The following is a 16020-nucleotide window of genomic DNA, read 5'->3' on the forward strand; positions in this document are numbered from 1 at the left end:
TCAAACCACTGCCCTTTAGGGATGCCAACACAGTAAGTAGTTAGCAGGTTAGCCCACTATGCTACAACACCAACCCCAGTGAGTACAATCTTTTTTCTTTCAGTCAATGAGCACTAGCTGAACAATGAATAATGCTACTCTGAGCCATTCTCAGTTGAAAGATATACATAGTGTTTAAAAATAAGGAGTCTAGAGTGGTTACTGCCCAGATATTGATCCTGGCTTAAATATTTTCAGGTAAACTTAAAGAGTAAATTGTCTATTTTTCCTTAAAATCAAAATGTTCTTGTCCCAGTCCTACCAATAAAAGGAAAAGGAAGAAAACAACCCATTTCATGGAGTTGTTTTAAGGATCAACTACAAATAACATTTACAGCACTCAGAGTGGGGCTTGTTAGGTAGCAAGCAGCAAGTACTGGCCATCATTATTACGCAGAAGTACATGCAGGGGGGAGGACGGAGGACCAAATTACCCAATTTTCTCTACTCCCACCATTCACACTCTTCCTCCGAGTACTTTTAGTCTTATCCTATACTTATCCACACATACCCTGTCTCCTCCTCCACCTCCCATCTCTCGACTATTTTTCTCTCTCCATCCTCTCTCCCTCTCTCTCAGGCCTGGTTACCTCCACAAACATGTTCCTGAACGAGAAGTTGTGACTTAAAGTAAGCTATAATAGACCCATCATAGTCCAGGGGTCACTACGTAAACACGAATCCACAGTGCTGTGATCTCTAGCAAATATGAGGGGGCTTCAAATGCTCATGGGAAATTTGCATGATCTTTTAATTCTGTTTTTTTCCTGAACTTAAAGTCTACCTCATATAAAGCTAGAGATTAATGGCTGGTGTATCCATCTTCCGTGTTTCCTAGTAACTGTTCTAACAGAAGACTTGCCACCACTCGAGGGCTAATCCAAATCCACCACACTCAGCTTTCACCACTAGAACAATCCAACTCAAATTCAACAAATTCTCCTCACACACAGTATTCATTCTCATAATTCTCATTTCTGGATAAGTCTGTCAAAATAACTTTCCTTTTTTATCAACTTTTGATTATTTTATTCATTCCTCTTAAGACATAAAAGCTTCTAAATTTCATTCACAAGTCTTATCTCTAACAAAAAAATTGCTAATCCTTGACAGTCCAACAAAGACTTAGTATAGAGTAAGTGCTCTATGAACACTTAATCATGACAGAGTAAAATATGTGAAATATTTCCAAGAAGTTAATCATTAAAATTTTACCACCATTAATTTCCCTTACCTACAACTTAAGTCAGGAAGCTGTGATTGCTTATTAGTTTTTTGGTTTTTTTTTTTGTTTGTTTTTTAATTTTTTTTATTAATTATTATGCATTATGTGACAGTTTCATATGGGAATCCCCCCACCCCTCCCCACACCCCTCCCCCCTGGTGGATTCCTCCACCTTGATGCAGTATTACAGTTCAAATTCCATCAAGATTCTTTCCTTGCAAACATATACCCAGCATAGAGTCCAGCTACTCATTGTCCAGATGGGTTGAACAGTTTGTTGGGGAGACCATTTCTGGTCCAAAGTCAGAGCTGGTAGCATATCATCCCAGTCAATTAAGACTCTCAATATAACATTAACAGCAATTTGTAACATTATGGAATTGACAAGGTGGTTAAGACCGCTTAACTTCTCTTGGTTTCAATTTCACCTTTCGTAAAATGGAAACAATGCATACCTTTATAAGGATTTCAATTGAGAGAATACACATAAACATATTTACCATCCAGCAAAAAGCACACACCCTGCTGACTGCTATTTGCTAAATGCGCTGATCATTGATAGCAACAGCAGACGTCACATGAAACCCCTGGGCTATTTCTGACTCAGTTCTCCAAACTCAAACACACTCTCCTGAGTTACTGCAAGGCTGACATGAGAACAATGGATCATGACAGTGAAGGCGCACCCATGACCTTAATAGTCCTAAATCAATGAAACGAAGAGTTCATCAGGCAAAAATAAGAGTCAGAAAAAGAACAAATTCGGGAGGGAGAAAGTTGTCTCCTTCACATCAGTCATACCTGCCCAAGCTTCAAAATCACACCAACAAGAACATTTTCTGTAACTCAAACTGTTTCGGTTTTTCACACACATTTAATAAAAGGGATAAAATGTATCTCTCCTACCTTAAATTACAACAAATGTTATCAACAGAATATTCCTCACAATTCTCATCGAAAGTAATCACACTGACACCTGATTTTAATGCCAAGGTATTTAAATACAAAGGGTCATATAGGAACTTTCGTATCAAGATGATTTTATTAAGAAATGAGAGCTAAAACTACTCCGATAAATTCATTTAAAATCATGAGCACCAAATAACACCACACTCCTGCCAAAATGAATCATAATCTTTAAAATGCTTTAATTTCTTTAGTTAGAGCAAAGCTTAGAAAAACTTTTAAATATACTGCAAACATTACTTCCATTGTACTATTTCAGTGGGACAGTGTGTCCCTATTTGGGAGTGGGAAGGGACTGGCTGATTTCAAAGGCAGAGAGAGAGAGAGAGAGAGAGATTCAATACAATGGCTCACTGCCCAAATGGCTGCCAACAGCCAGGTCTGGGGCCAGGCTACAGCCAGGAGCCAGGAACACCATCCTGGTCTCCCATGTGGATGGCAGGGGCCCACGTAATTGGGCCAACATTGGCTGATTTTCCAGATACATTAACAGGCATGCCGGATTGGAAGCAGAGTGGCCAGGAGTGGCTCCAGTATGGCTGCTGGCAGCTGAGTAGCAGCAACCCCAGCCCCTGTGAGTCCCTATTTTTGAGAACTAGTTGCAGTGCACCTATTTTCAAAACACTTAACATTCAGCCTGCGAGTGACAGATGTGACTTCCGGAATGAAGTACAGAAATGTTCTAACCTTCTTAAAACCCCAATGCCAGGTGTGAAGTATTTTTAAATTGCTTTTTAGTATTTTTTAAGTGTTTCTTTATAATAGAGAAATGAACAATATTATCAAGCATATTTTTCATCAAAATTATTAAAAAGTAATCATGTAGCTAGGAGGCTTAGAGATTATTATGACATAATCCAAAGATTTTTAGATAAAGTCTGAATTATATAGCTGGCCACACACACACACACACACACACACACACACACACACACAGTGGTTCATTTTCCTGGTTCCGTAATGCATGACTAGGACACACATAGCTAACAAACAGCGCAATACCCACAATGATTCTCAGACCTACAGGCTAAGTATCATAATGAAGGAAAAATCAGGTTAAAACTCCAAGGGATTCCTCTCCTCACCAACATGGTAAACACCAGAACAGTACCACAGAAAAGTGCTGCCATGACCCAAAACTTCAAATGATGGTAACCATAAGATGACATTGAACTTGCTTCATTTAGTTTACATCTAAAGCAGATGGATCTTGGATAACGGCTGTGCACGGTTTGAAGCATCAACAGATAGTGACTCCAAGTACAGCTGGAATTCAAGATGGACCTACAGCCCAACGGGACAACGAACAAAAGATATTCAATTTACAGAAACAAAGTACAAATGGCCAATCAAACCTAAGAACTCCTTAGTAACCATGACAAACGCAAATAAGAACTGTTTTCTGATCAATTTGGCCTTCCTTTGTTAGTTTCTAAATCCTCGTGAAAGACCAGACAAAGCTCCTGGTTCCCGGCTTCCACCTGGCCCAGCCATGACTACTGCAGCAACACCGGAAGTGAATCAGTGGATGGAAGATCTCTATCTCTTTTCCTCTCTGCTACTTGGCCTTTCAAATAAATAAATATTCTTTTAAAAAAAAAGTATAGGTACTAGAAAAATATTTTTATACCATGTATAGCAATTATCCCAATTATCCCACTGGTTCTCAAATTTGGTGGGGGAGGGGGTCTCAGGACCCCTCTACGTTCTTTAAAATTGCTAAGATGGTACCAAGCGCAGTAGCCTAGTGGCTAAAGTCCTTGCCTTGCACGTGCCCCCAGGATCTCATATGAGCACCAGTTCCTACCCCGGCTGCTCCACTTTCCATCCAGCTCCCTGCTTGTGACCTGGGAAAGCAGAAGACAGCCCAAAGCCTTGGAACCTGCACCCACACAGGAGACCTAGAAGAGACTCCTGGCTCCTGGCATTGGGTCAGCTCAGCTCCAGCCATTGGGGTTTCTTGGGGAGCGAACCAGAGGATGGAAGATTTTTCTCTCTGTATCTCCTTCTCTCTGTATATTTGATTTTCTAATAAAACATAAATATATCTTTAAAAAAAATACTAAGATGAACAGTTGCCAGAAGCTGAAAGAGAACTGGAGAAAGCAGGAGGGAATCTGGGCTAGAGGTGTGTTCAACTCTCAACTGAAATGGTGGCTGCCGTATGCATCTGTCTAGAAGCACCAGCTCTGTACTCAAAATAACAAATACACTGCATGACGATTATACAGCAAAAATATGTAACTAAAAAAAATTGTGAGGCCTACAAACAACTTCTAAGGTGTACAAATATCAATACTTACCATGTTAATAATCATTACACAAAATGCATAACTACCTCTTTACTCATTTTAAAAGATAAATATACCAAATGGTAACTCAAATAATAGACTCTTGTGAAAAATAGATTGTATTTCCCAAAGCAGACAAAACTTAATGTGGCAAGTTACACTGTTACATATCAGAGCAGATCTGCTCAATGTCTGGTCTCAAACAGAAAACAGGCTGCTGGATTCTCACATCTGCTTCAAAATGTTCCATTACCACAAGTCATGTGGCCTCTGGGAAATGTCACTACAGGCTTGCGAATGGCAGTGAAAAAGATAACATCGGGATATCGCTATGAAAATAATTTTTAAAGAAAACACTAAATACTGAAGATGAAGATAAAACATAATGTAATTCTTTCCCATGAAAGAAACAGCATCTGAAGATTCTCCCTCCTACTTCAACACAATAACATTTTCTTTATCCAAGTCGAATTTTCCAGCAACTAATGATTCAGACTAAGTTACAAACTTCAATGTGGATTGAAAATACTTTGAGGTACAAGCGCGTAAAACAAACAAACAAAGCAGAGGTCCCTAAGCGAGGCACAGCATCACCCAAGCCCTCCCTCGCCCAGCAGGACGTGGGCGATGAAAAGCTGTGCCTGACCTGGGCGGCAACAGAGATCCACAACCAAAACCAAGGTCACGGCACTCCAACAGTAAGGCGAGGAAGGAACAACACAGCCTGGATGGAAAATGCAAGTGGTGCCACGACAGGGAGCGAGGAGAAGTCAAACTACTCTGTCGTTTGACTCTTCACCTCTCAAAGTAAGTGAAACAAATACGGCCGAGGAAACAGAGGTACCGCCAGGAGACGGCGCCAAAGACGGCGAGCACCCGGAGCCCTGATCACACATCGCGGACCCTCCCCGGCCTCAGTTTCCCTGTCTGTCCTCCAGAGGTCGAACGCCAGCAGAACTTCGTAGCCACAGACCGGTCCCTGGTCAGGGGGGCGTCGAGGGGGCCCGGTCGCGGGACCCCGCACTCACCCGGCTGCCGCTTCATAGCCATCAAGGACACTAGATAGTGGGCGATGTCAAAAAAGGGGAACATAGACGTGCGGGAGAAGGCCAGCGTCAGCTCGTCCCACGGAGAGTCCATGGCTACCACAGGCTCACACACACACAGCCCTGAGGCCGCAGCTGCCCCGGCGCCACCACCGGTGCCCCGCGAGCGCGGCGAGCGGCGGGGGAGGGGCGGCCGCGGGAGCGCGCCCTGCAGTGAGTCCCGCACATGCGCCCTGGCCCCCGGAGCGCGCGTGCCCGGCCGGCCGCGAGCCCCGCACATGCGCCCTGGCCCCCGGAGCGCACGCCCCCGGCCGGCCGCGAGCTCTGCACATGCGCCCTGGTCCCCGGAGCGCGCACCGGCGGCTCACCTGGCCTCGCCTCCGTTCTCCTTTTAAGAGTCCAGCGACTTCCCGGTGCTGGGTGCTTTGCCGGGACCCTGGTTCAGGGTAGGATGTATTTCTGTAAGATGGAATGTCGTTCACCTTTTATTGAGCAAGTCACACTGTGACTCTTAGGAGGTTCAAAAGTGAAGCACTGCCTTGTCCTTGGTAAAGTTGTGTTTCCTCCGAGTCTTGTTTTTGAAGACACGCACATAATAGTCTACAACAGATCATGAGAACTGTAGGTGTGAGGACAGGGCGGTTTTCTGGGAGAGCAAGGTTGTCACTAAAAAAGTGTGTGAGGTGACAGCCGACCCTGACGTAGGCGAAATGCAGGCGGGTATTTTGGCCGAAGCACAGTAGGAAATGAGACTGGAAAGATTTCAGAGGCAGTTGGGCGCCAGAGTCTGAGTGCTTGTTTGTTACTGCATTATGCGGGGGCGTATCATCCTTTCAACCGCAGGTCAGAATCCCTAGACTCGACCACCTGTACTAACCTGAGTTGTTGGGGAGGAGGAGGGCGAAGCGCTGGAGGTGACATAAGGTTATGAATAGGTGAGTGGAAAGTGACTAGAGACCGGGGGACTGGCCCGGATAGTTCTATGCTGGTGCAAGCCAGAGTGGAGGAGGTTGAGAGCGGTAGGAGCTGAGATCTAGGTGAGGAGGGATCCAGGAGATCGCAGGGCTCCTGGAGGCAGAACAGGATGAGTGCTGAATGCAAAGATAGCAAAGGACGCCATGTTTGTCAAAGAAGCGAGTCAAGAGTGAGTAGGGTTATAGGAAATCAGAAGACAGAGTAGGTTTGGGCAAGAAAAAACTAGCTTGCCACCTTTTTAAAATTTTGTTTGGAAGGTGAAGAGAGGGGCCCAACGCAATGGCTCACTTGCTAAATCCTTGCCTTGCGTGTGCTGGGATCCCATAAGGGTGCAGGTTCATGTCCTGGCTGCTCCACTTCCCATCCAGCTCCCTGCTTGTGGCTTGGGAAAGCAGTTGAGGACGGCCCAAAGCCTTGGGCCCTTGCACCCACGTGGGAGACCCAGAAGAAGCTCCTGGCTCCTGGCTCAGGATTGGCTGGGCTCCAGCCTTTGCAGCCTCTTGGGGAGTAAACTAGCAGACAGAAGATCTTTCTCTCTGTCTCTCCTTCTCTCTTTATATCTGACTTCCCAATAAAAATAAAATAAATCTTGGGGGGGGGGAGACAGGGCCCAGCACAGTAGCCTAATAGCTAAAGTCCTCTCCTTGCATGTGCCAGGATCCCATATGGGTGCTGGTTCATATCCCAGAGGCCCCACTTCCCATCGAGCTCCCTCCTTGTGACCTGGGAAAGTAGTCGAGGACAACCCAGAGACTCGGGACCCTGCACCCCTGTGGGAGACCTGGAAGAGGATCCGGGCACCTGGAATCAGATCAGCTAAGCTCCAACCATTGCAGCCACTTGGGGAGTGAATCAACAGATAGAAAATCTTCCTCTCTGTTTCTTCCTTTCTGTATATCTGACTTTCCAATAAAAATAAATAAATCTTAAAATAAAAGACTTAGGTGAAGTCATCACGGTACATCTCTAAGTCATGTATCTATTGCCAGTATCACTTTGTAGCATTTTTAATAGCAGCAGGGTGTTGTGTTTCCCACATTGCCAGACGGGTGCCTTCCCAGGTGCACAGGCAGGGAGCTGGATCAGAAGCAGGGCAGCTGGGACTTGACCTAAACCTCCAGTAAACCTCTCAGCCTGCAGCTTAACCCACCAAGCCACAATACCTACCCTTGATTTTTAACTTTTTCACATTAAGTTTGTGTGTCTTTTCTTCTCTTTGATCAGTCCTTGTCAGTTTATTTCAATGAACCGTCACAAGACAGAAGGAACATTTTCCTTCATGCATCAGCCAAAAAACATCTGAAATCTTCGACGAAGGCAAACTGAACAATTTACTTACCTAAAGTGGATTAATCCCATAGAAAAGATAAATCACTCCAAACTCTGCAAGTAATCTGAAATTTTAGTTCAAAACTAACTTTTTGTTTGAAAGGCAGAGGTACGGAGAGAAAGAGAAAGTGAGATCTTCGATCCTCTGGTTCACTCCCCAAATGGCCATGTCACCTGGAGCTGAGCTGATCTGAACCCAAGAGCCAGACCCAGGAGCTTCTTCCAGATTTCCCATGTGGGTGCAGGGGCACAAGGACTTGAGTTATCCTCTTTTGCTTTCCCAGGCCACAAGCAGGGAGCTGGATTAGAAATGGAACAGCCAGGAAATGAACCAGCAACCCTAGAAGATGCCAATGTGAGAGGCAGAAGCCCAGCCGGCTCAGCTGCAGCACCAGCCCCGTATTTCAAAACTTCTAAAAATAAGATTGTCCCATCTGTGTAGAGTTCTGCCTAGCTCTGAATCAGAGCTATTCTTACAAACGAAGAAATGCTTTCTTCAGCAGCTTGTGACACTATTAATACAATCATGGCCATGCCACTCATGTTAATCATCAAGTTAAATTGAGAACAAACCACATAACCCCTTTTAGTCAGCTTGCTCATCCATCTGCCTGGCTCAGGCTGGCAATGTCCTGTAACCAGTAACATAAATGTAATCCCAGTCTTTTCTTCCTTGCAATACTGCTTTCTGTCCACCGAGTGGCATGTCTTCCACTTCAACAAATCCACAGTAACTTTCTAGAGAACCATTAAGAACCAACAATTAAGAAGTTTTATATTAAATGGATACATTGCAATTCTAAATTTCAATTTTCTGGTTGGCTATTTTCGTTCTTGAGATATTTTTAAGGTACTACATGACAATATTGTATCAAATTATATTATAATACATGGCATTCAGGATAAATTATGTTTAATTTGAATTCAAACTTTTTAAGTGTTCAGGTTATCAAGGAGAATTAACTGCTAAGCACCGATTGCCCTGGGAATACCCACTGAATTCAGTCAGTTTCAGGAGATGCTCGTTCATGAGATTCAAGAGCTAAATCAAGTCAACGGTCAGCTGTGCGGTCTCAGTGTGTAGCTAATAATAGTGCCTTCAATATTGTGTTTTGGAAAATCTGACTTGGCTCGCTTGTTTCTTACACTGAATACAAAAATTCTTTTATAAAAACATCACTTCTTCCTCTAAAATAAACTATGAAACGAAAAAGGGTTCCCAGTGTTTAATCACTGCAAACTTACCTAATTAAAAACCTGATGTTATCAAAGGCAGGAGCCCTGATTTTCCTCGGTGTAAGGGCTGCCCAAGGAGTGCCACAGCAGCCAACTGTCTGTGGCTATCAACACTTGAGCTTACAATCCAGGTGACAGGAACCCTTAAAACACAGAATAACAGAATGCTGGAGGTGGGTGGGCCCTTTAAAAACAATGAGGAAATCTCAACTGAACTTGAACTGTGGTTATGCAACAAGATGGAGGAATCCACCATGGTGGGAGTGTTTGGGGAGGGGTGGGGAGAATCCTAGTACCTATGAAACTGTGACACATAATACAATGTAATTAATGAATAAAAAAAATAAATGAATTAAAAAAAAAAAAACAGATCTTGAAGCACAAGTAATAAAAAAACCTCTTCTAAGCACCTTAAAGGGAAGAATTTGCTGAAAGGTACCAGCCAATCTCAGAAAAACCAGAAAGAGCTGCACAGTCTAACTCCAGGAGGAACAGCAAGCAGAATATTTCTGAGGTTAGTCACAGTAGGTCAGAGTGGACTTTTCTCAATCAACCATGATTCTCTATGCCAACATCCCTCTGCCTCTGGGTCCTCCCTATTCAGCATTGTCAGGAGAAAGTCTATCCTGGCCAGGAGCAGGTTTCCTATCCTGGTTCATCAGCCTAATGAGAGGCTGAGTCCCATGGCTCAGTCAAAGCATCCCTATATGTCAGAAGCAATGCCCTGAGAAAGGAGGGGGGCACATCAGCCATTCCAAGAGGTGTCTCAGAATCATTTTCTGTAACCTGTTTATTTTGAATTGGGAAATGAATGGTTAGAAGAGGCCACAAAAGCAGTATAGGCAGTGTAGAATTTGATATTTTTCTGTTACAGTCTTCCTTAAGGACTACTGAATTTTCTCCTACTTGGTAGAACCAGAAAAAAAAAATTGGAAGTTTTTTCTTACTGATAGAACCAGCATAGCATCCCTGTGACAATGACAAGACCATCCATCAGTTGAGATCCAGGAAGACCTGTCAGTAATCACTGGTCACCCCTTTCCAGCCTTTGACATTCTCTCAGAACACAGCTTGTCTCTCATCACTTAAGGTACTAAAACAATTCAATGAAAAGTCTAGTTAAAATGGCAATCTGGTTTCCAGTTTGGAACTTCTCCCCCTCACATCAGCTCAGGCCTGCCTGTCCAAGACACTTTGGATGGATTAAAAGGGAACCGTTGAGTCCTTCCCTCTTTACTCACCTTTTGTGCATTCCATCTTCTATACCCTCTGAGGTCAGAACAGTAGGAAGGGAATTACAGGATTAAAAGACTTTCTGATTGGTCAGTGTTGGAGACAGGCTTGAGAGGGATTTTCATCTTTTATTTGTGGATATTGATGGCTTTTCTTCTGGCAGGTCTCCAGTGTTGACTCCCACAGGGTTCCTTTGTGGGTTCCCCAACATTTCCGTGGACATCCACACAACAGGATTCCTTGACAGCTGTAGTTAGGGCATAAAACATCAAATGGCCCAACACGCATGTCTAGCTCTGTGGGTTGACCTGAAACATCAGGTATGAGATTTTTCAGGCTCTCAGTAAGTAAGGGGTGGTCACATGTGGAATATTGCCAGTAAATCTACTGGAGAAGTCTGTTCACCAGCTTCTGAAAGCAAAGAGAAAAATGGGAGGATTTACATTATCCAACCTCAAGATTTACTGTAAATCCATAGTAATGAGAGGACAGAAAAATAAACCAGTGAAAAAAATTTTAGCTTCTCTGATAAGAGAGATCTGCACTCTTGACTCTGTAACAGCCAACTTCGAATCATGATAGAAAGTATCTGATAGCCAAATTTATTAGCTGTCTCCCTCAGACATCCTATTGTGTGGAAAGGTGAGTTGTCTTAGAGGAAGTAAGCACAGCCTTCATGACCGAGGAGTACAGAATAAAGTAGTATCCTGGCCCTCTGAATTTCTTTCTTGAATTCATTTCCAACCTTTGAGTTCTTGGGCTATTGGGAAGATCTCCAGATTAACTGCTTTTTTCACAAAATCAACATGAACAGCCCAGCTTCTCTTTTTAGAATGTGAGAGTAACATCTTTTGTCTTAGGGGTTGCAACTAGAATTCTGAGATAACAAATTTCAGTAACACAAGAAGCTGATAAATCAGAAAATAAAATAGGTAAATGAAGTGCTTAGGGATTCATAAATGTGTCCGAATACAGTGCATGAACAGAGGGCCTGTAAGGACTGAGAAAATATAGTTGAAGGAGAGTTCTGATCTTCACAGTTGTGGAGAGAAGTCATTCCAGTGTCAACTATGTCTGTACAAAAATTGACACTAAAGCAAATATTCTTTGAAAATTTCATGGAAAATTCTTATGAAAATAAGCTAACAGATTTTGATTTTTTTTTTTTTTTTAAGATTTATTTTATTTTTATTACAAAGATATACTGAGAGGAGGAGAGACAGAGAGGACGTGGAGCTGCCGGGATTAGAACCAGCAGCCATACGGGATCAAGGCAAGGACCTTAGCCACTAGGCCACGCCGCCGAGCCCAGATTTTGATTTTTTTAACCAAACTATAATTTTAATCCAATTTTCAATGACTTTTTTTAAGATTTATTTATTTTTATTGCAAAGTCACATATACAGAGAGGAGGAGAGACCGGAAGATCTTTTGTCCGATAATTCACTTCCCAAATGACCGCAACAGCCGATGCTGTGCCAGTCCGATGCCAGGAGCCAGGAACTTCCTCTAGGCCTCCCACGCGGGTGCAGGGTCCCAAGGCATTACGCCATCCTTGACTTCTTTCCCAGGCACAAGCTGGGAGCTAGATGGGAAGTGGGTCCGCCAGGATTAGAACCAGCGCCCATATGGGATCCCGGCGCATTCAAGGCGAGGACTTTAGCCACTAGGCTTGGCGCCGGGCCCTTCAAAGACTTTTTTTTAAAGTCTGTTCTTAATATTCTGTTGTTTGAGCCCAAAGTAGTCTATCATTCATACAAAATGTGTCTAAATTATATATCCCCAGGTATATTATACAAGCTTATTTATGGATTATATATATGTAGAAATTATATATATATAGCAGAATACACATATATAAATTATAACTACATATATATAAAAAAAGACAGAATGTATATGACAAGGACCACTCCAATCACTGTATATTCTTTTTAAAATTTATTTCTGTTTCCATAACACATTTTTGTTATAGGGATTTATTTCACTGTATTTTTTTTTAAAGATTTATTCATTTTTATTACAGCCAGATATACACAGAGGAGGAGAGACAGAGAGGAAGATCTTCCGTCCGATGATTCACTCCCCAAGTGAGCTGCAATGGGCCAGTGCGCCGATCCGATGCCGGGAACCTGGAACCTCTTCCGGGTCTCCCACACAGGTGCAGGGTCCCAATGCATTGGGCCGTCCTCAACTGCCTTCCCAGGCCACAAGCAGGGAGCTGGATGGGAAGTGGAGCTGCCAGGATTAGAACCGGCGCCCATATAGGATTCCGGGGCTTTCAAGGCGAGGACTTTAGTTGCTAGGCCACGCCGCCGGGCCCATCTCACTGTATTTTATTCAAATCTCAGTAAATCTGTATAAGTCATAGAAGATATAAAAACCTATAAAATGTAAAATTTTATTATTTATTACCTAGGAGATCTGAAATGGTAGTAAATTTCCTTAGCCTTAGAGTATTGTTAATAACAGCAGAAATTTCTCATGCTTGTCTAAGAGATCATTTCCCAGAGCTATTTGATCTTGGAAACTTTTCCCCTTCCAAGCAGTTCATGACACTAAGCATCCAGCTTAAACAGCCTTGTTTAAAATTGCTCCTAATTTCACTATTACAGCTGGACTATTTCAGTGTCTATTTGCTCAATAAGTATGCACAAACCTTTTACAAAAGGCCCATCAGATCCCTAAATGTTGTAAATCAGAACACAGAGTCTTGAACCTTTCAACGAGAGTGAATTTATTGTGGTGTAGGGCAGCAACTATCTAGCAGGATAGCATGCTGAGGGGACGTAAAAATGGGGTTTTTATAGTTAAAGTGAATATACAAAAAAACGTGCTATGTGCACAACGGCAGGGTGGTCACTGGTAACAATCTGTTCATTCTAAAAGCAGTAACATCTCAGCAGACAGAGAGTTAGCAAGGTTAGCATGCCTAAAACAGACAATAACATTAAATAGGCCAGAGGCTTTGAGCCTTCCAAGAGCCTCACCTGAACTGGCACTTTGGCAGAGTTCATGATTGGTCCTGTCACCATTGTCTGTCTTAGCTGATCCATATCAATGGCAAAGGTTTGTCTTCAGAGATCCCCGTCAGGTTGACCCAGCCATTAGCAGCATGCCAAACTTCATCTTTGACCCCACTAAGGAGTTCATTTGAGAAGCCTTCTCATCTGGTGAGGCAGTGTAGCATGGTGCTGACATGGAACCCAAACCCACAGTCTATCTTGAATCAGAACATGTCCCCTCATTATGTAAGCTTATAAATGGCAGTTGCTAAATCTCTATAAACCTTTGTCTTTGTCTCTAGCATAGGAACAACAGTATTTACTTCACGATGTTCTCAAAATTAAGAGATCACACGGGCTAGTATTCTTTGTCCGATATCCATAGCACTTCTCTTGATACCTGACAATGATGCAAAAATTGCTTTGACTAAAGCCACATTCTTGAGTTTCTCTAGAAGTGCTCAACCAAGAGTCATCGTTATTAAAATGTACCAGTACTGTTAAAATGTACTAGTTTAGAAGACTTTGACAGGGACTCTGATCCTTTAAATTTGAGATGCTCGAGTAGAACAATTTAAGAGTAACCAGGGAATTTTTTTAATGAGGACTGGGAAATGTTCCCTGCCACACTGAAGCTAGGACAGCTGGGCTGACAGTTGTTGTTACAAATTCATAGCCAGAAGAGAGGCTGAGCATAAAGTTAGATATAGGGATGTTGAGACTGGATAATTGGAGTGAGTGTTAACAAGCTTGTTCACTCATATTATAGTTGACACTAGAGATCCAAAGGACAGTGGAGGTAAAATCACGTAGTTCAAACCATACATAATTAACGATTACCAGAGCAGAAAGTCAGAGTTAGAGATTGAGAGATGGAAAGGAAGAAAGATTTTTCCATCTGCTGATTCACCCCCAAATTGGCCACAATATCAAGGGTTAAGCCAGGCCAAAACCAGAAGACTCCTCCAGGTCTCCCATGTAACTGCAGGGGCCTAAGCACTTGGGCTGTCTTCTGCTGCTTCCCCAGGTTCATGGACAGACGAGAAGTGAAGAAGACCGGACTCAAACTAGCACCCATACGGGACGTCAACACAGCAGGCTGAGGCTTAACCCATTATACCATGTGTCCAGCCCCAATAAAGACAGTCCCCATAAGCATATTTTTAATGACTAAATGTGACAGAAATATAGTGCTAAGATCTTATGAAGATGTAAAGCAACCTGGACTTTTCTTATATCATTGGTGACAATACAAAAAAAATGGATGTGTCTGCTAAAAATGAACATATACATATCCCAAGACCCAGAAATTCCATTCCTAAAGATGTACATGTTCATGAAAAATGTATAGACAAATGTTCACAGCCTAATTGTAGAACGGCCCCAGATCGAAAACAACTCACATATTCATCAAAAGTAATATGGATGAATAAACTGTGGCATAGACACACAATATATGTGCAATATCCTCTCAGCAATGAAATAATGCTGTCTGCATCGATTGTAATGAAGCTCATCAGCCTAAAGTTTAAAGGAAGCCAAATATTTTTAAATGAGTTATATATGACCCCATATTTTTAAAAATGACAAAATCATTTCATAGCGTTAGAAATCAGAATAGTGATTGTTCTTAAAAACAGGAGCAGGTATTGTGGAATTTTATGACCTTGGTGTGTTCATGTTGTGAAAACGCATGGAGTTTCACTTTTATAATTTGTACACTTTCGCTTTATATATATATTATTATGCTTCAAAATGCATACACTTGATTTTTTTTTAAATGTTTCTACTTTTTAAAATTTCAGTAGGGGTGGGGACAGGGGATGGCACCTACTAAAAAAGCTAGTAGACAGCTTGAGACTTGGTAGGAGACTGACCCCACCTGCGTTGCCTGTCTTCCTGAGGAGGCTTGGGTGGCATAGTGAGCTAAAGGAAAAAGAAGTTACTCCAACTCACATTTCAAACGCATTATTACATTGCTGGGCTCAATCAAGGTTCTTTCGAGAAGCCTGAGACACAATAGTTAAGCAGATATAACTTCCTTACTTCTCTGTCTCCTTGGAATCTATTTCCAAAAGAATTGCCACCAAAATTGTTAGGTTAATAATAAGTCACCCTGGAGTTCATCTTGAGGGGCCAGAAATCTAACACTGTTGGACCCAGCACAATGACTCAGTGGCTAAATCCTTGTCTTGCATGTGTTGGGATCCCATATGGGCACCCATTCGTGGCCCGGCTGCTCCATTTCCCATCCAACTCTCAGCTTATGGCCTGGAAAAGCACTAGAGGGTGGCCCAAACCCTGCACCAATGTGGGAGACCTGAAGAAGCTCCTGACTGCTGGCTTCAGATTGGCTGAGCTTTGGCTGTTGTGGCTAATTTGGGAGTGAACCAGTGGATGAAAGATTTTTCTCTCTGTAAATCTGTCTTTCCTTTAAAAATAGATCTTACCAAAAAAAAAAAAAAAAAAACCTAAGGCCTTAGGAATGACTGGTTTTTCATACTTCCCTGTTTCCTTCCTTCCTTTCTTCTTTTTTCTCTTTCCATCCCCCGCTCATCTGTCTTGCCCCCTTCTTTATAATATTCCAGAGAACTGCTTAAAAAGTAGAGAGGGCGGCAGACTCCCAGTCCACTACAGGGTCCCTCAGTTATAGACCTTTCCATACTATAAGGGTT

At 42.7% G+C, this 16020-nt stretch overlaps 2 protein-coding genes across 2 annotated transcripts in view; both read right to left on the minus strand.

Moving 5' to 3' along the window:
• Positions 1-5771, minus strand: part of TMEM38B (transmembrane protein 38B) — a 30360-nt gene extending 24589 nt beyond the window's left edge. The window contains exon 1 of the mRNA XM_058672611.1: positions 5550-5771. Within this exon, the coding sequence (XP_058528594.1) occupies positions 5550-5661 (112 nt within the window). The 5' untranslated portion in view covers positions 5662-5771. The remainder of the gene's footprint in view (positions 1-5549) is intronic.
• Positions 5772-11354: 5583 nt separating this feature from the next.
• The window catches only part of FKTN (fukutin), a 93760-nt gene continuing 89094 nt past the window's right edge, over positions 11355-16020 (minus strand). The window contains exon 11 of the mRNA XM_058672991.1: positions 11355-11414. The gene's annotated coding sequence lies outside the window, so the exon portion shown is untranslated. The remainder of the gene's footprint in view (positions 11415-16020) is intronic.

This window comes from Ochotona princeps, chromosome 14 (assembly GCF_030435755.1).
Source record: "Ochotona princeps isolate mOchPri1 chromosome 14, mOchPri1.hap1, whole genome shotgun sequence".
In the NCBI taxonomy this organism is placed as follows: domain Eukaryota; kingdom Metazoa; phylum Chordata; class Mammalia; order Lagomorpha; family Ochotonidae; genus Ochotona; species Ochotona princeps.